Source organism: Microcebus murinus, chromosome 11 (assembly GCF_040939455.1).
Source record: "Microcebus murinus isolate Inina chromosome 11, M.murinus_Inina_mat1.0, whole genome shotgun sequence".
NCBI classification, from domain to species: domain Eukaryota; kingdom Metazoa; phylum Chordata; class Mammalia; order Primates; family Cheirogaleidae; genus Microcebus; species Microcebus murinus.
The window spans coordinates 88,021,756-88,049,387 of record NC_134114.1 but is presented as its reverse complement, the minus strand read 5'-3'; the positions used below and the strand labels follow the sequence as shown (position 1 = coordinate 88,049,387).

Genomic DNA, 27,632 nt, shown 5'->3' with positions numbered 1-27,632 from the left:
GTCAGCTACTAACAATGCAGCAATCAGTAATCAAAATTTATATTTCCCAGGTTACCAGGGCACAGTTGAAGAAAAAAGCAGTTTTGATAAGGCTGGGAGATAGGCTTCCACACACAGCATTCACATGGCCTCTCCTCCACAGCATCTGGGTGGGTTAATGAGGTCTGGTTTATTTCAACCCCGTCATAAAAAAAGAACATACCTATTGCCTGTGTTTACATTAGAAATATTTTGCAAACCCAATGCTGGAAAAGAAGTTTCTGCATAGCTCCCTGTAATTTTTTGTGGATTAAATTATATTTTGCAAGTGGCTTGGCATGAGGATAGGTGGGCATGAAATAAACTTAAAATATTTTTAAAGCTCCTCAAACACACCTGGCACAAGTACAGGTTTTTGAATTATGATTAATTATCCCTGGCTGTGGCTGAAGGCATTGAAATGGCAGGGATTAGGGTTGTAATTTGGATGCCATTTTTGTTTGTATCAGCGGTTCCCAAACTTGTCTTCTCACTAGAATCACCTAGGGATCTACTAAAATTTTTAGAGCCCTGGTCACACCCCCGAGGCCAATTAAGTCACAATCTCTGGGTGTGGGATACAGGCATCTGCAATTTTTGAAGGTCTCCAGGCAATTCCAATGTGCAGACAAGTTTGGAAACCACTGGCTTATACTCACAGTATTTTATGTAGTTTTGCATTTGGTTATGGACAGACCAGCATGTGCTGGTGGAGGGAGGAAAAAGAACATGCATGCTCCCTCCCATGGGCACCACTTGTCTCTAAGGTCCAAATTGGAATTGAATTCAGAATGAGAAACTGCTGTCTTCCACCCCAGTGAAAGACCTTAAACCTTAAGAGAAGGACCATGATGTGTTCATCAGGTGAGCAAAGCAACCTCAACGTGGTTGAAACAGACTCATCTCTGAGAAGGGGAACCAAGGAGGGAAGAAACAGGCTGTGCTCCTTTCTTAGCACTTGGCTCAGGGTTTATTGGATAAACGAGTGAAAAGAGAAAAGAGGAGGTGGCCACTTGTAGCTAACCTCCTAGAAGCGGGTGCTGGCTTAGGAAAAAGGATGCTTTCACTGGCCATATCCCCACCCATCGGGGACCTCTTCTTCCTGCCCTCTCCACTCTTCTGATGATGGCTTTTTTTCTCTCTCATTTAGTCAATCTCCTGTCTCCTCCAGGAGCAGCCATTCTGGGACGGTCTAAGACGCCCCTCCCAAAGCAGGACATTCATTCACTCAGCTTCTAAAATGCCAGGCATCTTCTGGGGCTGCTTCAGAAGCAGCATTTGGTCTTCCTTAGCCGTGGGAGGTGAATGGGAAGAAAGGGCAGCGAAGCCAGAGAACACGGGGTAGGCCACCTGCCCAGAAATGACGTGCAGACAGAAAAGGGAAGAAAACAAAACAAAACAAACCCCAAACGTTCCCATATGCAGTACTGGAATCTCATTGATAGAAAATAAAACAAAAAATATGAAGGGTGTTTGCTTTGAGCTCATCTGATCCTTTGTATTTGATTCATGGCGCCCCGTCTTCCTGAGGTTTGCTGCATTTTTATTTGAAAGCTAATCAATCAGGCAGCCACTCATGTGGCATGCAGGCGGGTCCACAGTGCCACGCAAACTACCAGCTGCCATACATGTCCATCTGCATCACAGAGAAACTGGAGTTATCACCACTGACGCCGAAATGCCGCTAAACTTCCCTCACCCCCATCCTGTATTCCAGAACATTACTGTTGGCTGAGCATACTGGGAAAAGTCAGGCACCTGGGAAAAATTGTGGGAATTGGCAGGTATCAGTAGGCTGAAGTTCCAGATTTGCCTCTGGAGACAAAGAGTTTTGAAAATAATAACTGGTTTTGTTTTGTTCTAAAGAAGAAACACATGCGCAAGAAGAAATTTTCAAGAAAAGAGTACAACACAAGGATTGAGTTTCTTACCCATATCTGGCCCCTGGTCCTCCTACCTCAGAGACACTGTTGCTAGTTGCTTATGTATTGGAACTGAAATATTTACAACACTTTTTAAAAAAATCAATCAATCTTGGCTTGTATTTCAATTTTCATTAACAAAAATAGCCCCTTTTACAATCACTGTAGCACTCAATGCACTGATATCTAAAAATACTCAAAGCTATTTGAATCAAAATCAACAAATATTTAACAAGTTTCTTCATTGTACAAATTGTTGCCTAAACAAGCCATTTCTAATGAGGATTTTACACATATGTATTTCATATATTTTTTTCTGGTGAATAATCAGCTAGTCTAACTTTATATGACCAGCAGGGCAGGAAGTCTTTGCTTTAAATTATTTTCTCAGAAATAAAGATGATCTCTTTCTTGCCCCTCCCCACTTAACTTCTCAGCTTTTCACACATCCTCTAATTTGAGATCTGTTTTAAGCCCAGAAATCCGGGTGGGTGGTATGTTCTGGCCAGAGGGCTATCTCCCATACCTTCTCCAGATGGGCTGGCTCAAGGATCTAACATTCCCCGAAGAAGTAAAACTTCCCCACGTTGCAGATGAAGAAGAGCTGCAGTGCTGTCTGTTCTAACACATACGTGTTGAAAGCTGAAAGGTGGTCAGGACAGGGCGATACCCCCACCCACGTCTTGACTGCAGAGGGGTGAACGCGCACACTCTGCAGCCCACCGAGGGGTTCTAGCTGACTGCACAGATGAGAGCCCCACTGCCCCTTGCAACTCCAGCCAGATACATCTGTCTGTCTTCTCTCCAGCTGGCTGGCCCAGCTGTTCTGGTGTCAGAAGAGAGGTATGAGTCACTGGGAAGGGATTTGAGACAAGAGTAGAGTTAAGTCATCTCTTGGGGTCTGTTTGTCATTGGCAGTTGAGCCTCAGGAACAAGCCAGCGGCTGACATTCTCAGGAAGGCCACACAGCCAGAGCTTAACTTTGTGTTCTCTACTTGAAGACCTCTGGGCTTTGTCCAATGAGAAGCGGTGGGTCTGTACGGCTGCTGTATGTCCCCACCCCAGAGGACCTCTGGTTATTGCCCATGACATTCACTAGATTATTACCATCCCTCTCCTTGCAAGTGTTTTTCGGCAATAGACCCGTGGCCCGTACAGTCTGTTCAAGCTAGGAATCTGAATGCGTGAGGCTTGGCCAAAGCCTGAGGACTTTCTTCTGTCTTTTGATTCCAGGAACATTATTTCATCAACGGAGCTCTATGAGCAGCTGCCAGCAAGAGTTTGAGTCCACAGCAGGATTCTGCTGGACCATCTGTGGCTTCCTGCTCTAATCAGTGCTTCCTTAGCATGTGGGAGGAAGGACTTGTCAGAGCATCCAAGAATCATAGGCAGTCAGTCCCTCCACTGGGATGCTAAACATTGTCTAGTCTAGCCCCACATCCTAAGTCTGAATCCCTGGACAGTATTCCTTCCGCCCTAGCACTCGTCCAGCCTTCCTGTCCCCTTAGGTAGGCCAGTCCATGTTTGTGTTGTGGGACTGCAAGGCAGTTACTCCTTATTTTGAGCAGAAATCATCTCCTTACAGTTTCTACCCATGGATCTTAGTTCTGCCGTCACAACTGTCCTCTAGGTTTCCCTTCAGGCATCTGAAAATGCCTGTCTCTGCCCTTTGCATCTCCTCTTATCCTTGTTTTAACACTAATTTTTAAGAAATTGTCCCGATGCTCTTTCTTGGAGTAACATTTGTTCATCATTTACTGGATATTTGTTATGCATTTACTATGCACTAGGCTTTGTTCTAGAATGTGGGGATAAAGTGATTAACAAGACAGACTTACCCACGTGGAGCTTACATTCTAGTGGACGAGAGGGACAGACAAAAACAAATAAGAATATAAATATCAGCTAGGGACAAATCCATTGCAGAAATTTAGAATACAGTGATTTTTTTTTAAAAGATATTGGCCTGTTTGGGGAGGTCAGGGAAGTCCTGTCTGAGAAAGTGACATTTTAGCTGAATCTTGAATGACAAAAATGAGCTCGTTATATGTGAAGACTGGAGTGAGAAACATCAGTCCAAGCCAAGGCAGCAGCAAGTCTATAAGGCAGGAATGAGAGCTAGTGCATTTGAAGAAAGCAAGGCAGAGAGGTTGGAACGGTGTGGGAAATTGTGCAGTGGAACATGAGGAGCTCAGGGAGGTATGTGGCACCTTTTGCACCCAGGAGAGGGGGTTTTAATTTTGTTGTTAATGCAATAAGAAACTTGATCTGTGTTTTTAAAAGACCATCAGTTGCTGTGTGGTGATAAAATTGAAGGAAGGCTAAGAGGAAGTAGGAAGACTAATTAGATAGCTATTGCAGTAATCCAGGCAGGAGCTGAGGATGGGTTAGATTAAGATGATTGTAGGTAGAATGCAGGGAAGTGGATAGATTTGCCGTGTGCTTTGGAAGAAGAATCTATGTCTGAATATTATCTCTTGTCCTCTGAATTCTTATGGTATTTTATATATGTGTGTGTGTGTGTTATGTGTGTGTTTATATATATTTTCTGCATTGTTATAGCTGCCTGTGTACTGTCTTCTGTAGTGTCTGGAGACTCCTGAAGGGCAGAGTCCAGCCAATGGCCTCACTATCCTTGCTGTCCTGGTACAGTGCCTGGCTTGTACATCCTAGAAATTCAGCCATTTCTAAAGTGACTGAGTGGATGACTGAATGAGTAAAGGGGAACCACTAACAAAGGCAGAGTCTGTGTTTTGTTGAACATTGAAAATAGCATCCTCTCTCAACACCTACACACTTGTATGGTATTTTCTCACATCTCATGTTCTCGCTTGTAACTAACCCCAAAACACTAGAAACGTAATCTATGATGTACAAAAGCAATATTCCTTTGGCATAAAATTACCTTAAAAAGTGGAAAAAAGATTGAGAAGACCTCTCTTCAGTTGCATCCTTTGTGTGGATATGGAGAAGGCTTGCTCATCTCCTTTCCTTTCCCATGGGGGAGCAGCGCCCCAGTTTGGGGATCTCGCCCAAGCACCTTACAGCATTTTGCCCTCTCCTCATTTGAAGATTCTGGAGGACACTCAGCCCTTCTTTCATGCCTTACTGCTGCTGGAAAGAGCTGATTAAATAGATATGTGAAGAACACATCTGCCTATTCTTGCATAACACTTCAGAATGACTTTTTTTTTTCTCTTTGGAGAGATGAAGACTCTGTTAACTGAACAGGAAAAATATTGCTATTTGAGAAGAAAATCATTCTGCTTTAGTCTTTTAGTTATTCATAGTGAACCTGGGGAATCTCCTTCTTGAAAAGAAGCTCATGCATTATAGCCTCTCCATGTGTTCTATACCTGTGTCTTTTCCTTCTCACCGCTCAGACTGTCAGATCCTCGTCAGTGAAAGCCTGGATGATCCAGGTAGACCTCTGTGCTTCCCAGGAGCCAGGGCATAAGTAGCTTTCAGAACCGTATGCATTTCCCAGGCCTCTGTTTCCTCCCAAAGAAAGGGGAGCGCATGCGCTGTGCTGGAGTGACACCCGTGAGCACGTCTGCTGAGCTCGGTTCCTGTCTCGCTCACACTTTCTCTCTGATTGGTCACCTCTCTGTTGTCTGACCCTCACAGCACTTTATTTGTTTTCTACTTGTCACACTCAAGCTTATTGGATGATTTCACTTTTCCTCCTGATTCTGGTCTCTCTGGCAGAGATTGTAATTATAGTATTGTCTGCTGTGCTATTAATTATGGGAATTGTGATTTTTTTTTTATGCAGGGGTAATTTGTGATATCCACGTGCTCTCTTCCCTCCAGATAATTTGGATGACAGTAATTAACCTAGCCTCCAGGTTATCTGATATTAACCATTTACCTCCATTTACTCTCACAGTTACAATTGATTACTGTTGTGCCTGATACCCACTGTCCACTTTGGGAGAAGCAAACGAGAGGGGCAGTAAGTGGAGGGGCAGCTCAGAGAGGAGGGAACAGAGTCCAGATTCCCCCTCTACCACCCATACCTGCTGCTCAAGATAACAGTTGTCCTCCCAAAATATTCTGGAAATCCAACTCCTTCATTTTATTAATTCGACCCTAAACTTCTGGTATCAGTCATCAAAAGAGAGTTGTAGGTGTTTGAAAATTAAAGGCAGGTATCTGCAAAAAAACCAGAGGGCTGACAGTCGCCTCTGTTGACAGGGCTTGGGAAGGGCCATTACCAGTGAGTGTTCTTCCATAGGGAGAGGGAGATTATAGGCTGCCGACATTATGGACGTCCTTTGGAGAAAACACTATCAACTGCACAAAAATGCCTGTGACATCTACCCGTTCAATAGAGACAGAGAACCCCTTGTAGCTGGCTGTCAAATGGGAAGGAAAACGAAGCTCACTCGGGCAGAGGGGTTGAGGGGTCGGGAGAGGCGGTCACTTCTGCTGCTGCTGGCCGTCATTGCTTACTCGTCGGAGCTTCCAGTCCCCCCTACCTAGGCTATACCTGCTTCGTGAGCCTCACTTACTTTGTGGAAACCTGTTCTTGTTGGTCCCTTGTATGAAGAGCTGCCTGGAAAACTTTCAATGTGTAAGCACAGAACACAGGAAATTAGAAATAAGTGACATAGTCAGCAATTCCTAATCTCTGAATTATTCTTGCAAGTGTGATATGACATACATCTAAGAAAATAATTGAAATCAGATTAAATGTTTTTAATTCTATGAGAATTTCACAGCACCTCGTGGGATAATTAGAGACCTGATTTTAGCCAGAAGGGGCTTTGGGATTCCACACTGAAGGATCTCCTTTCTCCACCACTTTTTATCCTGTTTTTAATCTCTTCAGGAACAAAGGCATATAGTTCCACAGTTTCTTTTTTTGAAACCCTTGAAACAGATGTGCTTTGGAATTTAAAATTTTTCAGATTTTAGAAAAGTTAACATGGGACACATACCCCAGTGGGGTGTGGGGCTATATCTAGTAATCAATTTCATTAATATTTTTCCCAGTGAAATATGTAAACATTAATCTTAAGAGGGTTAAATAAAGACTATAACTGGTCTCATGCCAGTTCGAGTCAAGTTTTATTACCAAATGAGTAGGAAAAGTTTTTGATTTTCAGGGTATTTGTTTTGTTTTGTTTTACTGGTAATCGCAAATAAGGAATTACGTATTTCCAAAACGAACTTGCCTCATCCAGATCTAGAGAAACAAGCAAGATTCCAAATCTTATTTTGCTTTAAACTTAAGGAGTAGCAGGGCAGACTTCAAAACAACCAGCACCACAATGGTTTCTCCAGATGCCGACCACCTCAGTACGCTCAGTCACTTGCCAATGAACAGCTCTGTTTTTGTGCAGTGACCCTTAAGTCACCTGTGTAAAGAATCAAGTCATTAAGTGAGATATTCAAATAAACCCCTCATTTCCTGAAACTTACTTTCATTGGCCTTAAGGAAGCATATTTTCAGGGTGTTTGGGAATGGTTATTAATTTTGAAGGTGGGGTTTCACATTACAAACCAATGAACATTTCAGGAGGTGGTAGCCCTAGCTGTGGCTCTGATTTGGGAAGAAGCAGCTAGGGTGAATGGTCCTCTCTCCACCACAATTCAAACTGAAAAACAACCTTTGGAAAACACCTGAGTTATTTTGCTAAGTAAATCAAGCCAGGCTAATGAGTCACTTTTTATGTGTTAAGAGCATGAACAAAGCCAATAAAGATATCATTAATTTCAGAAAAACTTGGCAATATCTACCAAATTTAATAATAGGTTTAAGATGCGTGGGTTTGCAATTTTCACTCCATTCATTGGAACGTCAAACAGACTTTTTTTTTTTCCTTTTGGATAAATGAAATGAATTTGCTAAAGAATGTGGGAATTTTGTAGAGATTCCAGAAGTAATGCTTCCATATTGTTTCTATTCTGGATGTGTCTGAACATACATAGACCACATCCACCGTGTATGTAGATACTTCACTGATGATAGACACGAGTCAGCAACACCATGCTTTGTTCTGAAGCAAAGCCTGAAATGATGTTTTCCCTTTTTTTGTGTATAATCAGAAGCTTATAATCAAATAGAAATTCTATTTTTGGCTTTCAGGGTGCTGGGCTTCAGAGCTCATTGAAAGAGACAAGGAATGCAATGAAAGATGACATATGCAGCCAGCACCAGGGGACCTGACTCCAGCATTTTAGTTCAAGGAAATGTTTTTCACCCTCTTCCTGATCCTTGAGAATGTTTTAACAAAATGTTTACAAACAACAAGAAAACAATAAGGATGTGTAGGATTTGGTCAAAGTTTAAATAAAGCATCTGTGATAATAATTGGTGACATTGTTATCTGGGTGTTATTCAGAGCCCAAAGGAGAGACCTGCGGGTTGTTTTTTCCTTCCCTACAAGCCATGTTTGAAGTTGACTTCAACTCCCAGACTGGGGAAAGAATACATCCCTGCAGCTGCCTAAGCCCGAGCAATCCCAGGAGGAGCGAGGATCGGGAAGGTTAGAGCTATGGCTGGGAGATTCTGTTTTCATTAACTACACTGAGAGGAAGCAGAGGAGAAATTATTAGGGAGAGTCTTCCTATCAAGGGGGAGCTATTGCTTTGTATTAGTTTAAATCTGCTCAGGATTTTGACAAAGGTTTATGGAAAACTCCAGTCGCTAAGAAATCTCTAGCTCGTTCCTTTAAAGTCACTCTGCAGATATCTTTCTTAAGACTAGGATCAAGTACTTTGCATTTAGGCACGTTATTTTTTGCCCTTTGCTTTATTTTGAATGAAATCACAAATACACAAAAAATTAGAGTAATGCAAAAATAACCCGTATACTCAACACCTTAAACAAATACATACCCATATTCTGAGCTGCTGTTTTAGAGCTTCTCCTGCCCCTTCATCCCTTTCCGTCATATTCTTAGAAGAAAAAGGTGATCAGACACAATCTTTATTCTCAGTTACAATATTTTAAACTGAACTTTGGGTTAAATTATAAAATTCATCCATTACTTTGGACAAATGTTTGAAATTCCTTAAGCCAAGAGTGAAATAGTTTAATTTGTGTGTCCAAAAATCCAACCAGCATGGAGTTGTCCATTTTAACACTCTGCTGTCTCAACCTGGCCCTTTTTCTACATGAAATGTCTTAGTACCTACCTGCCCCCTCCACAATGAATGATCATGCAACCTTCCAAGACTTTCTCCAACCAGAAGTCTTTGCTGGTCATCCCACCTCACGTACCTCTGCTTTATCTTCACCCTCTGGGTAGATTCTTTCTAATAGAATTTTAATTTCTTTTTGACAATTTATTGTGTATGCGTTCTGTTTTGGACATTGGGCAGGGGGTACCAGGTCCATCCACTGATGGGTGAGGTCCTGGGGAAGGGTGCATGGAAGCATTTCCATCTGTCCGTAGCAAGATCTCAGCACAGAGCCTCCCAGTTGAAAGCAGGGAATTCGCTAAAATGGAAATCAGGCAATGGAAGTAATGACCATCAGGCAGCAAGCCAAGGAGAAAGGAATGAGTTTTGGCGTCCTGTCTAAAAGCGGCGTAATGTAGGCAAAGAGCTTGGTGGGAGGAGTCAGGAGTCCTCAACTGCTGCTCAGCTGTGCATGTCACTTTTGAGCTGTGTAGTATTTGGCAAGTGACCTCACTTTTGGGGGCCTTGGTTTTCCTAACCATAAAATAAAGGGGGTATTTGTTTCTGCATCTGGAGCAGATGTTTGAATTCAGCAATATTATAAAAAGTGTAACAAGAGGGAGATGGCAAAAAGCTAGGGCATGCCATGGGTAAACCTAGTTGAGACTGCTGCAGGTTTTTTGTGTTTTTTTTAGATCAAGATAGTTTGCAACAACATTTTCAAGCCTGCTAAAATCATGACTATAGTGGTAGAGTACTAATGAGCCTTTAGACTGTATCTGAAACATCTAAGCAAAGTGCATTAAATGCATTGGCTCACAGCTGCATGGTTGGAGGGGAGTGAGGAGTTAGAAAGAAAACTGTCATGACAAAGAATCATCTGAGAGACAAAATTTGCCTTCTCTCCTCAAAAGACAATAGGCTCAACTTTTCGTTTTCAAAAAGAATTTCTTTTCTAGAAGCACTTCTGAATTTACAACTCTTTTTCTGTGCCTTGGTGACAGTGGTTTCAGATCTAAAATGGAACATCTATTATACACAGTCGATATTTATTATTATCCTCCATTGAATGCCATCATTATTCTCCAAAATGTGTTGAAGTTAAGTCTGTGGCATTTCCCTTTCCTCCGAAATGGGTGCTTTTATGTCTCTGTTAATGGCTGAGAGGAGGAGGAAAGAAAGACCAGATGCTTTATTAAGAAGCTAGAGCTATTTTTCTCATTTGTGTGAACCTTATAGCTTAATGCAAATATCACTGAACAGGTGGCCCTCATGGTTCCTGAAGACTGGGGAGAGGGAAGGTTTCAAGCAGGATCAATGGGCCCCAGTTGTCTCTAAGTCCATTTGGGAAGTATTCTTTGACCTGGCTCTGCATCCTGTGGGCAGCAGCACCCTCTTAATGGTACGAGTCCTTAAAACGGCTGTCCAGGTCAGTGAAGGACACCTGCTATTTAAACTTCATTAATTCTTTACGTTTTCCTCCGATTCAAGAATAATCAGCATTCCTAATCTCTGGAAGACAGGTCCCTGGCATTCAGCAAGCTGGATTTTCAGCACGAACACCTGCTTCCCCACTTCTCTCTGGATGGAGGTTCCTAACTGACTGTAGAGGTGTCCAAATCTGGTTAAGTTATCAGCTACTGAAACAGGCAGCCTTGTTCTTGCCCTTCACAACTGTTCTCCGTGATATATTGACTTCAAGACACGACTGTGGAGGGAGGCCGCGGGCAGGCGAGTGGGTTCACTTCACACGGTGGTGCTCATGGGATAATCACTTCCTCCTAACACTGGTTGAGAAGAATTTGCCCCTTTGTGTCACCTTAAGCCTGCAAACACAGGGCAATAAAGTGGAATGAGCCTTTGAATGCCTGTGCGTTTGGGAGCAACTGTGTGCTCCTTTTAAAGATTTTTATTACTGAAGCCATTAGGGACTTTGAGCCACTCTGTCACGTAAGTATAGATGCATCAACCTATATTCAGCTATGGTCCTAAGTGCAGTTCCATTTATGCCAGCATCATTTTCCTTCCAACGTCCCTTCTGTTCCCCTTTCTTTGAACTCTGGAGAAGAACATAAACTTTGACATCTCGCAGACCCCGGTTTGAGTCCTGGCTTTCCCTTTGACCACTGTGTTGCAGTTGGCTTCCACACCCATGGGGTCCACATCAGTGGATTTAGCCAACTGCTGATGAAAAATATTTGGAAGACAATTGCATCTGTACCCAACATGTACAGACCTTTATTTCTTGTCATTCTTCCCTAAACAATATAGTAAAAGAACCATTTACATAGTATTTACATTGTATTATGTATTATAAGTAATCTAGAGATGATTTAAAGTATACAGGAGGATGTGCATAGGTTATATGGAAATACTACACCATTTTATATCAGAGACTTGAGCATCCTCAGATTTTGGTATCCATGGAAGGTTCTGGAACCAATCACCCACAGATACCAAGAGACAACTGTATTTACTGTGTTGCCAAGACATGTCACTTAACCCCCCTGAGTCTCACTTTCCTCATTTGTACAGGGGAGATATTAAGGCCTGTCTCTGGGTTGCTGTGATGTTTAAATAAAATAGTATGCATATGTACCTTACACACCTCAAGTATCCAATAAACCTCAACTTCTACCCCATCCTTTCTTCCTTCTCCACATCACCATTTTCCTTTGTGCTAGTGTGAGCACCATAATTTACATTTTTAAAAAGTAACACAATGTGAGTGTGATTCCTCAGACAGACCGGCCTACTTCTCCCAGGTGCCCACCTCCAGGGATAAGAAGCTCTGTCCTGGAGAGAGGGTGGGAAAGAGGGAAGGAGACTTCTCTTCCCAAGGAAGCAGTAGAACATCAGGGGCTAATCTAGAACCTGCCTGAGGATTTCTTAAGGAAGTCCAAGCAAAACCATAAAAAGGCAATTTTTAGTATCTTAACTGAAAAATAAACAAAAATGCATGGAGCACTTTGCACAGTCTCTGAGACATATTTTGCCCACCTAAAGATGAGGAAACAGGCTCCGAGAGCTTAAGCATCTTGCCAAAGGTCCAAGCTGGTGAGGGGGATATAAAGTTTCAAAGCTCAGATTTCACCCTATGCTCTGTCTGCTCTCTTGTATCGTTAGCAATAGTGAGATTTCTTATACGAGCGTTTAAACCAATTTCAATTCAGATTTTTAGAGGCAGTCTCACTGTAAAGATAAAGATGATGAGGTCAAAAAGCTAGAGTAATAAAAATAAAAATATTAGACTTAGTGTAAAAACTCAACTAAACTCTGAGTCTGATTACATGGTAACAACAGTGTGCTCCTGGTCAAGGTAGAACGGCTTATCGAACTTGAACTTTGTCCTAAAGTTGAGACGGAGCAGTATAGCCGTGCTGGGATTTCTTTGCTCTAGCTTGGTGAACTTTCCACAACGTTTTCATGCTGTGCCCACTGCCCTCCATTGACAGCTACAATGAACAGAGTTTGTTCCATCCCAATGTTTGTCACATACAATACCACGCACGGACACACTGATTATCCCCAGAGTTTCCAAATGATGTGTTGTTTAGGGGCAACCAGGAAAGAGTGTAGGAAAAAAATGAGCCACGTTCCCCTGTTTGTTTTGGAAAGATCCCTTGCCGAGAGCTTTTTCTGCCTGCCCTCTGTCATAATCGCAGATAGTGCCTGGCACAACAAGCAGAGCCCAACTCTATTCCCCACTGCCTTTCAGGGACAACAGGGAAGACGTGTGGAGGTCCAGTACCTCACTCTGCTGTCGTGTTCCTCCTCCTGCCCCTACCCTGTCCCTGCAAATGGTGCCGCTGGCCTTGGAATATGTTACAATGGAGTGGCCTGGCTCCGGGTCACTCCTTGTACGGTCCCTCCTAATCACAGTCTCTGTCTCTCTCCCACACACACCCTTCTTCACTGGGGCAGAATCACCTAGAATGGTACAATTTCAGAGGCCAGAAAAATGTTATAGATCATTACATTTCATAGTTTTTCATTTTATAGGTAAGGACACTGGGAGCCAGAGAGACTGCCTGACTTCCTTGGCCTTAGCATGCCCTTTCTTCCAGTAATGACAGTGTGAACTATTGATTACCTTTAAGGCTTCCTATGATGTCAAGAGAAAATGTGCTTTTTTAAAAGAATTACTGAGACATGGTAGTAGATGACTTTTATTGTGGGAAAAAAAAGTGCCACTGCCATCATTTTCTCTTGATTTCAAGGCCACCCTTAGAGTTATGATTGAGAACATTTTGTATTTGCAAGTTTCCAGATATATTATTCTTCACCTCATTACCACTTATTATTCAAATGTTCATTTGATGCCAACATTCTGGAATATGCTGCCATGGATACCAAATCAGACACAAGTTGCATCTGCACAACCGGGTCCTCTATGCAGTTGACACACTGAGGCACCGTGCATTGATGTATTCTTTGCTGCAGCGGGACAGGTAGACAGTGCAGGGAGCAGCCCAGGTGGGTCTTTGAAGGAAGAATGCCCATCCATTTGTGTGTCTAGAGGGTGGGGCCCCTGAGGTCCACTTGCTAAGGCTGACACTCAGCAACTTACAGACGATGGTATCAAGGAGCAGAATACCCCATGCAGCAATGGTGAAGTCCTTTACCTAGGTGTCAGAGAGGTTGTCCTCAGAGCCTTCAAGGGTCAGGCAGTGAGGTTAATGGGTAAGGAGGGCCTCCTAGGACAACAGGAAGTGGCGGGAATGTTCCCCAGTGGAGAGAGCCAGCCGCTCTATTCTGTGCAGCCACTGCTCAGCTCCAGAGCGGGTGCCATGTCACACCATGGGCCAGCAAGGCCAGATCTCTGATTTTTTTTAAAGAAGCTAGAAATCTGAATTTTTATGTTAAATTTTCTAAAATTTTTTTTCCCTAAATGTCTCTGATTCAATATTTTTCTTCTCTGTGAGTGAGCTTTGGCCAAATAATACCAGTTTGTGAGCCCCCATAGAATTTTCCAGGGCAGGTTTTGGGGGAGTATGTGAGTGGTACTTGGCCTAGTCCTTGTGGCTCTTATGAAATTAACCTCATTGATTAGAAGGAAGATGTGGCCATTGGTGACCTCATTCTCTGATGCCATAACCATTTCCAGTTCCTCTGACATCCCCTTCGCTTCGTGCTTTGCTGATACAATGACTTGCTTGCTGTCTGATGAGGGCATGGGAGGTGGGAGTGTGTGTGGATGGAAACTCCAGTTATTGAAAAGATTTTATTATTTTAAAAAGCAATTATCAGCATGAATGCATTCACAGGATTTTCAGACAGTCCTCCCCTTAGTGTCTTTTGTTTGGTCCTCAATCTGGAATACCTGAAGGCCACTTCCCTGGCCGGTTAGCATTCTGCACAGTTCATTTGGCTCATGGCAGCCAATAGTCGCAATACTATTTGTACATCGCAGTTCTTATATTCAATTTGGTCTTAAAAACTGTAGGGGAAAATTACTATAAAAAGAATTTTTGTTTGAGCTCAGAGTATGTAGAAAGTCAACACAAATTAATTTTAGATGAACCTAAATAGATCTAATAAATTCACCAAGCAGATGCCTGTTAAAATTAAGAATGTTATTAAGGTTTTCCATTAATGTTGTGGATTGGAGCAGTCTAGGATTATAACTTTGTAGTAATGGTATATTTTACAGAGGCTATTTCTCTTCACGCTAAGCATAGAAGAACACTGAGATAATTAGATGGAAAATTCAGGTATAATAAGCTTACTTGTGAAGTAAATGTTTTATTTAGAATCCTCATATTGACAGTCTTCCCTTAGCTAATTTTTTGAATAGCTATTTTAGTCTCAGGTCATATTTAGCCCATACAAGCCCAGTCACAGACAGGGAAATCAACACATGTTTGCAGATACCTAAAAATATGCTATATGTGGGTAGCACTTTTCAAAGTTTTGAAAATCACTTAAACCACCTCTTAAATTGCAGCAGCCCAGCTGCTCAAGGTTGTTAAACCCAGCGGAAGTTCTTGTTTGTTCTTCTGGGCTGGTACCAATCTGCACTGCAGTGATCTCAGCAGGGAAACCCAAGCCCATGTTCTGTAGGCTGGGAAATGACAATGTTACTGAATTGGGATCCCTCCATAAAGTAATCGTTTCAACGAAAAAGTGTATTGTCTACATATTGACAAGGGTTGGGACCCAAAGCTAAGTAGAAAGGGACTAGTATATCGAAACTTCAGCTGAAAAAAATTTTAATGTGTTCATGTGGACTGGCCAAGATGAACCAGTACTGCCAGAACCCTTTCACCCATACAATGTACATTTAACTACCTGATGATATGATGATAGAAAGACACATAAAACAGCTATGTTTCCTGGCAGAGAGCCCTATTTTAAACCTGGAGGTATTTAAATGGCATATCTCAGCCATGATCCTGACTGTAAGGATTAATACAAAAGAAGTCATTAACTCACATAACAGATTTCTTCTGCACACATTGCTCTTCGTGCCAGCTTTTGGGGTTGAGAACTTTGCATCTGCCCCAGTGCATTCTTTAGATGGAAAGAATTAACATTGCGGAGATGTAAAAAATGGTGGGACTTTGTCTTCTGAGCTTGTAGGACATTTGTACGAAGACGAATGCAGTTGTGGAAGGATAGAGACTCATTTGTCATGCCAAGCAAAAACAATCCTTAAAAGCATACATGTATTTCCAAAGATTTCTAAAGGAATGAGAATCAGTCTTTTGAGTCTCCTTTTCATTTCCATTAAGTGCTGCAAGCCCTTGAGGCAATATGCTTTTGTACAATACTATAATACCACTCTTGAGTCCTTGGTAAACTTTGCCAGTTCTTCCTCTTCGCTGTATATTTTCTCATCTAAAATGTAACAGCTGATTGGTGCCTTGTTCATGTTTTACTTACTTTTGTTATTGATTTCTCCCCTTTAGTGTTATCCTGAACAGGAGCTATGAGAAACAAATAGGGACACCTCAGTGCTTCTTCCTTTGGGTTCAGATTCTCCAGAATAGGAAGAACTGGCAAATAAATGAGTGAATAGACTGTTGCTTTTAACCTGTCTATAAATACATGTTTATGTCTCTTGATAATGGATCGCCCCTGTGAACAAGTAATCATTTAAAGTTTAATTTTAATCTACACATCAGAGATGTAGATATGGAATTGTTTATGCTTTCTTTCAACTTCTCTCCCTCTTTGATTTTCACGATAAAGCAAATTAAGTGATGTGCACTTTTCAATTGCAGGAATGATTAAGACCCAGCTGTGTCTGTGAAATTATAAGTTACTATGCAACACTTGGGACTTATTAATGCCTTTTTTGGCATGAAGAAAAGAGGCATAGGTGTCTAATATTAAATGGTTTTCCAAAAAGCGTAAGTTAGCAGTTTGTTTGCCAAATTAATTTTCAAAGACATCTGGGTTACAGAGTTTGACATTTCTATACACAAATCTTAAATGATTGATGGACTACTGTAAAATAGCTTTGTTCAAAAAAGATAATCTTTGGCAGGCTTCTACTTCAAAGAGTTTACTACTCTGAAAAGACGAAAACATATCTCCATTTTACATTTAATTTCCCTGATAGATCAACACTTATTTGAAATATGCCCGAGAATTATGTGATATTTACTGTACTGCAAGTTTCTTCTTCACTGTACCTGGCTGCCCCTCATGGGATTGTTTTTATTTCCAAGACTTAGAATTTTTCTACACATAAAGAGCATCTTCGAGAAAATACAGTTGAGTAGAACAGTGTGTCTGGCATTTTTATTCACTAATGTTTCACAGCAAGGTAGTGTTTGAGACTTTTTTAATCAACTATACCGTTTCAGGATGTAGTTTCAGATTCTTCTTATAAGTAGTCTTCTTCAAACTCTGAAAGGATCCACTTATTTCTTTTTAAACATAGATTGTGTGGTTTTTGTTTATGTCTAAGGTCGTTGTAGAATTACATAAACCAGGGGAGAAAATCTCAACTATAGAGTCAAGCTGGTCGAGTGAAGGGGCCAGTTACAGGGGTATGTGTGTGTGTGTGTGTGTGTGTGTGTGTGTGTGTGTTTACACACGTCTCTGTGTGAGTTGGAGCATGTTGGGGGTAACAGCATGGTCCCTGAGGGGAACGGTCATTTATTTAGGTCAGTAAGAAAGATTCTCATTTTTATAAAGAAACTGAAAATCTAGATTATTATCAGAAATCTCCTAATTTTTCAGTATTGGCAACTACTTCAATTTTCTAAAAGCTTCTGGGCTGGCCAAACAAAACATGTCTGGTGGGTGGCAGTCTTTGATCTCGATAGACCTGCTGAGAAAAAGAAAAATATTTAGCACAGAAAGAAAACAAAAATGCTTCTCGGTCGTCTCGTTTTCTGGAATGCAGAGTTTCATGATTGTGGAATAGCCACCTATAAATGCCTAGAGATGATTCAGGACAAAGGAACACCGAGTCCTGTGTTTGGGAGAAACTTTGCAGGGGGGCTCAGATGCATGGGGTAGGAGAGGGCGGTTGGGTAATGGATACAGGTGCCTTATGTAAAACACAATAATAGTGAATTTACAAGGGAGAAGACGTGGAACAGAAACCTTTTTCTCTTAAATTTATCTTCAAGGCCATTTCATTTTGTGGAATTGAATAAAGCTGACTTGCAAAAAAAAAAAAAAAACCAACAACAACAACTCTTCTTTGCTCTTTGGCAGGGTGAAGTAGAAAAATAAAGTCCCCCCGCTGAACTACTATGAGGTCAGAAGCCTTGCTGCTATATTTCACACTGCTACACTTTGCTGGGGCTGGCTTCCCAGAAGATTCTGAGCCAATCAGTATTTCGCATGGCAACTGTAAGTAGCCACAGTCTCACTCGCTTTCTCCCTCTTCGGACATTTTAGCCTGAATCAGCCTAGCAAAAAATGTCAAAATTCAGTAGAAAACGAGGCTATGTAGATTGCAAAGGTAGATCGTGCAGGTCCAGTCAGTTGCCGGGCTGGCTGTTACATAACTCTTTCACATGTTGTTCTGGGGACGTGTGGGTGAGGGTCTGGAACATCCCTCAGTAACCCTGATGCACTTTCCATTCTTACATGGAAGCCATCGTGTTCATGCCTTAAAGCTAGCTGTGTGGGACAATGTCACTATCATGTGGGCATTGCCCACGTTACACATCTTCAACATATAATTAATATTGGGCATTGTTATAAGATATAAGCCCCGCCCCAAAAATGACTGCTTTGAAGTACCTTGGAGAAAAAAATTAATATTTTTCAGAAGTTATATATCATTGCTAGACTTGGGTAGAGAGTGATTTTAAATTTGCAGAGAACCTATTTTTCACCATTTATAACTTTCGTTTGGTCTCTGCTTCATTGTTAGGAGTAGATACTAACATGATTAAGAATTCAGTTGTCTCCTCAAAAGAGGAAAGTCCTTCTACCTATGTACTGGATGGAACATCCCATTTACAACTTTTTCCCCCTGCACTTTAAAAGACTTTTATCACAATTAAGGTGTAAGAGAGCATCCCCCCCCAAATAACTGTTTTCCCAGTAATTATCCCCCTCACCAAAAAAAAAAAAACAACCAAAAAAAAACCCTGAATGAAACACACAAAGGTGTCCAACATGAATATGGGTACTGATGAGATCCATCAACTCCCAGCTTTCAGCTGGACTCTCTGGGTTGAGAACAGAGGTAATTTTACATGAAGGTGAAGTGGCCAGACTGACACACAAAACAATTAGAGAACAAAAGGTCAAAGGACATTATTAAGACCAAGTTGTGTAGTTCAAGGTCATCACTCCTGATACGACAGAGTCCATTCAACTCAAGGTACCAAAACTTAATGAACATTTATTTAATCTCCATTTGAGATAAATTTTGTATCTTTTGTGCCCCAGTACAGAAGGGAGCCCAGCGCAGAGGTATTGCTGAAAATAATTCCTCAGTGGTCACTCAAATCCGTGATAGTAGAGACATACCAATTGTTATATTATAACAACCTCCTTGATGAGTGAGTGTATGAAATTTCAGAGCAGTGGAAGGAAATGCACAAGATCGTCTTAGAAGAAGCTTGCTTGTGAATAAAATACACTAAGGCTCTCTAATAAGATACACACCATGAGTAATGCTCAGATACTACAAGGGTTTAAAGTGTAGAGGTCTAAGCATAAATCTGTGAATGGTTTTCTAGTCATTATTTACACCCCCACCCTTCCCCGGAAAACAAGTGCCTTTTAAACCGTGACTCATCTTTCTTTCCAAGTTTCTTTGGAGCATCGCCCGTGTTCTGGATATTGTAGGTGTAAAGGCAGAGAGATGTTGAGATATAGGTATTTCTAAAGGTCAGATCTCATTACAAATTGCCTGCTCTCAGCCAAAGGGAACTGTAGGAAAGGAGAAATATGTCCATTGACTACTCTCCAATTCAGGGAAAATTCCAGATCACCTGACTGGCTACACTCCGTTTGACCCTGTCCTGTCAAAGCCCACATTTCTGTGAAAGTAGCCAATTGCTTAACTCAAGAGTGAACTTCCCACAGTTCCTAGAATGCCAACCGACCTAGCAGGGCTGCCTTCAATAGTGGATTATTCCAACTGGACGCCTGTGGAGACTGTATTTTTCTTCTGGCTCCTGGACGAGGGCTCTCGCCTGCAGACCACATTGCCTTTGTGGTGATTGATGGGAAGGCTGCTTTGAAATAGTTTTGTCCCAAGACAAGATCTTTGGCAGACTGCCTCCTCAGGCTTAGCACTCTGCAGAAGATGAAAAGAAAACTGTGGAAGAAAAGAGCACCTTCCTGCAAAGGGTTCACTGGCAAGTTTAAACCCCAGAAAGAGGAGCAAGTCAGAACTGGTGACACTTAGGAATAGAAGTCTAGGCTTATTGTCATCTGGAAATGAAACTGCAACTTGATCGTCCTTAAAGAGCACTCTTCTCTCATAGTATTTCCTAAAAGAACAGACTCATTGGGAGATGGAAAATGGAGGCACGGTCTGACTTTAGCACACTGTGTTTTGTGGCCCACCCCCGCCCCTCCCCGCCCTGTCAATGCGTGGCCTGATTTGCGTTTCCCCCTCTTGCCCCATGTTCTCTTTTCACAGATACAAAACAGTATCCGGTGTTTGTGGGCCACAAGCCAGGACGGAACACCACACAGAGGCACAAACTGGACATCCAGATGATTATGATCATGAACAGAACCCTGTACATTGCTGCTAGGTGCGTGGCCTTTTCCTCGCAGCTGGCTTCAGAGTGTCCGAAGGTCCAAGGTCCTAAATGGACCAGCTGGGCAGCATTTTTCAGATCTTGAGGTTCTCAAAGAGAATGTTCTTTAAGTTAAAGGCGACTTTAATTTGTCGAGCAATCATTCTTTCAAGATTGTCTGTGTCTGTTTAGCTTTATGGGATTTAGGTAAAATTAATTGCACATTTTGGAGCTTATACTCAAATATACGCAGCCACTACAGTGCCTTGCTCCTTCATACTTGTTTGTTAAATTAAATTGAATGTGTAAATGCGTATTATATAGTGTGCATGGAGAAGCGTGTATGTTAAACCTATTTGAATTTTTGCAGTGGGTATATATATCATTAACAGCATATATCATTACTTTGAAAGAATGGCAATGGCAATCAAAGAAAGCATAATATATATATTCTGGAAGATTTTTTATTTGGCTGTAGTAAAAAAATATTCATGCAATGAGGAAATGTTATTTAGACAGATCAACACCTTAAGGCTGAATGTCGTGGTAAGAATACTGTTTAAATACGGATCACATGGATTTAGGCTTTTGTTCTAATTCTGCCCTTACTGTAGCTAGACCACACCTCCTGTGGCCATAAGTGTCCTTTGCCAAATGATAGGTTGAATTTGATTACCTTAATGAGGTCCCTTGGTATGCCAACAATATGTGAGCCCCGTTTGGAGGCATGTAGCTCACTCAGAATAACTGCACATGAACAGCGAGCAGGAGCACGGGCCTGTGGCGCTCCACTGCGATCTTTCCCAGGTCCAGACTGATTGATCACTCCCCACTGGGAAGAGGAAATGGAGATTTTGTTTGTATCTGGCTGTGAGCATTGGTAAAGAACCTATGTGTAACGATAGTGTTCAAACCTTTTAAAGCACTTAGGTGTTCTGAGGTGACAAGCTTTGCAAGATAAAGTAAAACACCATTGGCAAAGCATCCTGAGAGTACCCTCTATTTGCTCACAGGGAGCAACATCAAAACACAAATACTTACATAGCACATGCAACTGGTATGTTGTGCACACACAATTAACAGATATAGTTGTAAGTTCTTTATGAATGCTATTTAATTCAATCCTGGAAACAACCATAGGAGGAGCTGTCATTATCCCCATGTCTTCGTGGGGGAATCCAAGCGACAGAGGGGTATAGTGACGAGGCCAGAATGACAGAGGCAGGATTTGAACCAGGATGGTCTTGCTCTAGGGAACACGCTATCACTCTCTGGACTATGCTGTCTACTAGGGAGTAGAGGCTGAACTATTTGTTCTGGTAGAAACTTTCTAATAGCTGTTGCCCCAAAGCATAGTCATTGTGGTTATTCATTATTAAGCATCACAGTGAGGTGCTCAGTAGAATATCAGAAGATCCCTTAAATATCGTTTCTGATTTCCTGAATGTAGCTGAGCTAGATTACATTTGCACCCAATTACCTAAGGGCTGATCAAAACAAATGATTACACATTGGATCTGTGAGAAATAGTTCAACTCAGTAATCTCCTGGGAATTGTTCACTTTGCAATTGAGTCTCTGGGGGGGAAATGACATAACAGCCTGCCCTTGTACCCGGTGATTTCACAGGGCCTGGACTGCAGGTCCAGGGCAAGAGGAGTGTCAGGAGTAAGGTCCTGTGCAGACTTAAAAGTCACCATTATTCCAGCTCGTTAAAACCAAGACAATTTTATTCTAACTCCCCACCCCAAGGAAAGAAAGGAAAAAGAAGAAATAGAAGGAGAAAAAGAAGAAACACATTTAATTTTTTAAAAAACAATGACAGATTGATTCATCTTTCGTTCAAGGTCAAGTTTGTAACATGTTGACATGTTGGTTTTCACGCCATACTCAGCCACTTCCCTTCCATACACACCTTTAGAAAAATTCCTGGAAGAGTTCTGTGGCCACCGTGTTTAGGGCCTCTCCTCCCTTTTAATTTCACATTTCCCAACATTACTCTGAGAGATCCAGGCTCCTAGGCAGCAAGTAACGCGATTTACAGTTAAATCCTTTCCCTGGGCTCAAGCCATGGCAACACAATTCAGTGCTGCTCATTGGAGGGGGAAGAGGAAGTCCTAGGATTAAGTCAGTTTATGTTCAAATAACTTAATTCAGGAGGAGCAGCGTAGGAAGCGTGGGATGCACGGCCGGCGGTTGGGAGCAGCCCCTGACCCTAGTCTGCGCTTTCCCAGAAAGCACCGTTTCTGTTGGCCGAGCCATAGGATCTATTGGATATTAAAAAAGATCACCATCGTGCAAACGGAGATTTCATTCACGGAATTCTCTTTTTAAAAGGCTTCCCAGTCCTTCCAGACAATTGGTGTCAGCAGTCACAAGCCAAGTCCCATCCAGAGCCCAGGGACTGAGGGAGGCTTGGTGGCAAGAACCCCTTTCAATTCTGCTTTATTATTATCCACTTTGTAAATTCCTCTTCTTTTTTAATCTCTAAACTGCTAATTAACATAAATAGGCCATGCCAAAAGGGGGCAATCTGAGAGCTTTCTGAGGAGTTGCCAGTGCATATTAATCAGCTGTTAATTTACAATTCATATATTCAGCCCCTTCTTAAGTTTGGAGGGTAGGCAGGGCAAGGAAAAGCCTAGAGTCCTCTCAAACCTGATACCAGGGTAATAGGCAATCCCATTCCAATAATGAGCCTGACCACAACACCCCCAATAAAGTCAAACAAGTAATCAACAAATGCAGTAAAAGTGCCTTGAAATTAAAGGACAGGGCAATCCTGGCAGCATACTGAAGTTTGAAGAAACTTCCCAATTCAGCAATTTACAGAACAGGCTCTCCATTCTCCCCCGTACCCCCCCCCCCCACACACACACACACTCACAGTTCAATAGCAGGCAAGGGAATTTTGTCAGCCAACGGCCCTGCCCCCTCCTTTTATATTCACGTGAGAGAGCCTGTTTTTATTTTTCTTTCTTTTTTTTCTGTTGTACTTTCCCTAAAAGCAGTAGCAAACAGATTTCCCAAGAACTGAATATGTGTGTGTGTGTGTGTGTGTGTGTGTATATATATACACACACACATATATATGTATATATATAGAGAGAGAGAGTAAAGTGAATCTTACAAATAATTCCTTTCTTTCTTTCCTTCTTCTCCCCCTTCCCCTTTCTTTTAAGTAATATGGGGGCTTGACAGTCTGCACGGGAGACTTGAGGTCCTGGTTTAAAGCTGTGGGTAATTTTCCAACCCCAGGACTTCCTGTATTTTAGAAAAAGTCAATGTTATTTCAAGGGAAAATGAGCTGTTTTGCTTCCTTCCCTAGCCCCCCATCTCCTCCATTGAGTGTAGTTCTTTTCTTTTCTTTCTTCTGAATTCCAGACAAAAACGCCCTTGTGCTCAGCTCGCACAGAAGGGGATGTTTAAATATAGCCCCACACCTGAGCTGCCGATTCTGTTTCTCCCCTTCCGAGGGGAGATTGGCAGCAAATCGTAAAGACAACCGAATTCTCAGCAAAACAGGAAGGGGAATAGGAGCAAGAAATGTAAACTTTAGCTCGAGTATGTTTTAGACTGTAATGGACCAGCATCTTGTGAAGAAAATAGTGGCTTCTGGAAATAATTTCACCTTTATTATTTTCCATCTTGTCGATCAAATCATCAAAGCTAGGATTGAAAATATGTTTTCTAAAGAGAGATGGAGATGGAGATTATTTTTTTGTTAGCCCCCTTGATGAACCAATGTGGCACGCTGAATACCAAGTATTTGGTACATGGATTTGAGGACGTTGAAAGGGCGTGAGAACCCATCTGTGTTCCAGTCTTTGGGCCAAGTTAACTTCCAGAGTCCTTCCTCCTGAGCTATGAATATGCAGATGCTGTAGCTCTGGTATCAGAGAGCAGTGGCTGTAGGAAAGCTTTCATAAAAGGTGTTCCTTGGAGCAAGATGCCATGATTTATCCGAAGGTACTAAATGGGATCCAGAGGCATCTGTTGAAGGCTGAGGTCCTTTCTTTTTCTTGTATGTGGATGTCTTATTTTTTAAAAATATGGGTATGGGCTTCTCTGCCCTGAATGAGATATAACTCGTTCAGCAGAAAATGAACTGTCTTGACTCTTATGTTTGACCTTGTATTAATTTTTCTTTGTTTATAGGGACCATATTTATACTGTTGATATAGACACATCACACACAGAAGAAATTTATTGTAGCAAAGTAAGTTGTTTGAAAACCATCTTTCTAAAATGAAGGAACTTAGGATAGTTCTTGAAGAAAGTATGTATTTTAAATGCATGGATGACATGATGTGGCTAAGAATAATTTGGAAATGCCAATACAGATTTTGTAAAAACCTAATTAGAGGGTAGTTTAGGATTTAATGCATGTTCTATGCTTCATATTTTCCTCATCAAATATTTGTGTGCATATACATTTTGGAGCTAATTTCTAAACTCCTTTAATAAAAATATTGCCACTTTTATACAGGAAAATATCAGTTTTTACAAGTAAAATTTTATTCCACAAACATATTCCATAAATATTTCCATGTTATATTTCCATGTCTTATAATATTAAGTTTGATTTGACTATTCTTGGTTCAAGAATTTGATCGTTATCCATTTTGGACAGACATAAAGTATAACCTAAGCTTTGCTTATAACTCCAAGTGGAGATATTTTAGTTAACAAATCTTGTGCCCTAGAAGTAAAAGATCCCCTCAGGTCATTAATTTATGTGAAGGAGTATAACCTGAATTAAATCTTTGTCCACCTGATGTGAATGTCCCCTTTATGTTTAAGAAAATGACTTCCATATTTTAAGGAAAAGGCCTCCTTTATAAAAACTGATTTATCAACTGAAAGGAAAGGGTCAGGACATGTACTTTATCAAAATGAACATAATTTAGCAAGTTAATTTGGATATTTTATGTAAAATTTCCACACTGTTGTTTACTCTTCTTTCCTTCCTCCTTCATCTTTATCTCAAAGAGATAAGTCAACTATTTTGTGGTTTAAATGAATAGATAGGAGTTCAAAATTAAATGAATGTTTCCAACTCTCATCTTTTGTTGTTATGGTGAATTAATCATGGAGAAAGGGTGCGGAAAGCTTTCAATAAATATATGTTCAGCCTCTAGTCTCCCCTAGGGAACTCTTCTAAAATCAAATGCAGCAACCTCTGCGCTCTAATTGATTTCTTTCTTGATCCCTGCAGAAACTGACATGGAAATCTAGACAGGCCGATGTAGACACATGCAGAATGAAGGGAAAACATAAGGTAGGCAATTTTCATTTCTCTTGCAGCTGCCACTTCGGGTTAAGTTTTTGACTGTTATCTCCCGCCGTAGACTGTGATGTAGAAGCGGGTCGCATGCTATTCCCTTTTCCCCCAGTAATTGCTTTTTCCATCAACTTATTGAAGGCTTTAATTTGCAAAAATAGTTTGCTTTTAATGTGATGAAACATGACGACAGCTGCTAGGACTGCATCGTGAACTGCTTAGGCCCACTGGGGATTATGGACACAAAGCTGGCCGCCCAGAGCCTGCTGAGTGCCCGCCAGCCAGCCCACCTCGCGGTCCCAGGCCCGCGGGGAGTCCGTGCACCAGCTCATAAAAGCCTGCCGCAGACACACGGGGTTTGTGCCGTCGGTCATATAACAACAGAAAAACACACTTCATCCAGAAGCTTTGTACATTAGGGAGCCCTGGAGCACCTGGCATTAAAATTAATATGATAGGAGGTTGGCACTTCCAGGCTTGCCTTCCTTTTGTGACATAAAATAAAAACACGCTCTTCCATTCCGTGCCATGTTTTTATTCACTGTTGAGGCGGCAGTTGCTGCTTTCCACCTCGACTTTTTTGGTTGACATCAGGAAGAACTTGAACTTTTAACAGGGGAACTCCCGAGCCTTCATTTTAACCTCACTGTGGGCAGCCCGCGGTGGTATACGGTAAAGAACGGGTTTCTGTGTTGCATGGACTCCACACAGAACAGTTTGAATTATTTTTTCAGGATGAGTGTCACAACTTTATTAAAGTTCTTCTGAAGAAACACAATGACATGTTGTTTGTCTGCGGAACTAACGCCTTCAACCCCTCCTGCAGAAACTATAAGGTAAAATGCTATTCGTCTGTCGGAACCAGTCGGCCAGGAGGTATTTCGTAATTTACTCTGCTTGCACCTTCAGCAACCTAAGAGGGGTAATTCAACACCACCTGGGTTCCTCTCACTTGTTCGACTTAATGTATTGCTGCCCATGAGTGATCCTGAGCAGGCTTCTAAGCTTCCTGTTTGTTCAGGGTTGATTGACACATCTTTAAAGAGCTACCCGGCGAAGTGAGCTTGTGTGAGACCCTATTCTGTATTGTTCAGAAGACTGACATACTTACCATGTACACCACGTGGATTTCCTCTCTCTCTCTTTCCCTTTCTCCCTCCCTCCCCCCACTACCTGCACTCTGAGCACAAAAGCACACTTATATGGTGAGTGATTCCTATTCTGAAACGTTCCTCAAAACCATGCCATTTGAACCCGTAGACTTTCCACTAGGTAAGACTTTTCAAGAACACAGGAATTTAATTTCATTAGCGCTCAGCTGACTTAACCGTGGTCTGCCTTACCTTGGCCTTCATGCAAGGAAACAAAAAAAACCCTCTCAAAGAGTTAGTAAATCCAGTTTGCGTTGACGCGGCTCATAGAGGTCCTGCTAAAGGAGCAGGGAGCTAAGGTCTCGGCTCCACATCCGTTAGCTTTCCTTGCACGCCTCTCTGCCAGTCGGTCACTCAGCAAACACGTGCGGAGTTTCTACCGTGGCCAGACATTGAGGTCGTAAAGACAGATAGGAGGCCCCCAACCGGGGGCAGCCAGGCAAGGAGCAGAAAACTACAGTTCCGGTGGGGCCACTGCCATGGTGACATCATGCAGAGTATTATGGAAGCACGACACAAACGTTCTTGCCATAGCTTGAGATGGGGAGTCAGGGAATGCTTCAGGAAAGAGGTAAATATCTTCCTCTCTTCAAACTTCCCTACCTGTTTTTCTCTTACCTGGAGCACGGATGTCCCCACCATTAGAAACATAGGCCCCACGAGGGTAGGAATCACATCTGTGATTGTCCGGAAGCTAACACAGTGCCTCGCAAACAGGTGCTTTTGTGAAATAAATCACGAATGAAGTCGTGCCTAACCTCTGTCTTAGAGGACAAGCAGAAGTTAACCATATGAAGGAGGAAGGGCATTTCAGGCAGGGGAACAGCATGAGCAAAGGCATGGAGGAAGAAATGGCCTCTTGAGCTTGAGAAACTTCATTTGGTTCTGAAGTGACAAGTGTTGACAGAAAGAGGCTAGAGAGGTAGGTGGCCCCAGGGATGAAGGGAAGAGAA

At 41.9% G+C, this 27,632-nt stretch overlaps 1 protein-coding gene across 4 annotated transcripts in view; it reads left to right on the top strand.

The window, feature by feature from the left end:
* The window catches only part of SEMA6A (semaphorin 6A), a 123,784-nt gene that overhangs the window by 45,821 nt on the left and 50,331 nt on the right, over positions 1-27,632 (top strand). For 3 of the 4 annotated variants that reach the window (XM_076008300.1, XM_076008299.1, XM_076008297.1), the window contains exons 1-5: positions 5,468-17,885; positions 20,143-20,260; positions 24,403-24,463; positions 25,463-25,525; positions 26,263-26,364. In XM_076008300.1, the coding sequence (XP_075864415.1) occupies positions 17,786-17,885; positions 20,143-20,260; positions 24,403-24,463; positions 25,463-25,525; positions 26,263-26,364 (444 nt within the window). In that variant the 5' untranslated portion in view covers positions 5,468-17,785. Of the gene's footprint in view, positions 1-5,467; positions 17,886-20,142; positions 20,261-24,402; positions 24,464-25,462; positions 25,526-26,262; positions 26,365-27,632 lie in introns of those variants that run through there. The other variant, XM_076008298.1, reaches the window with a different exon arrangement.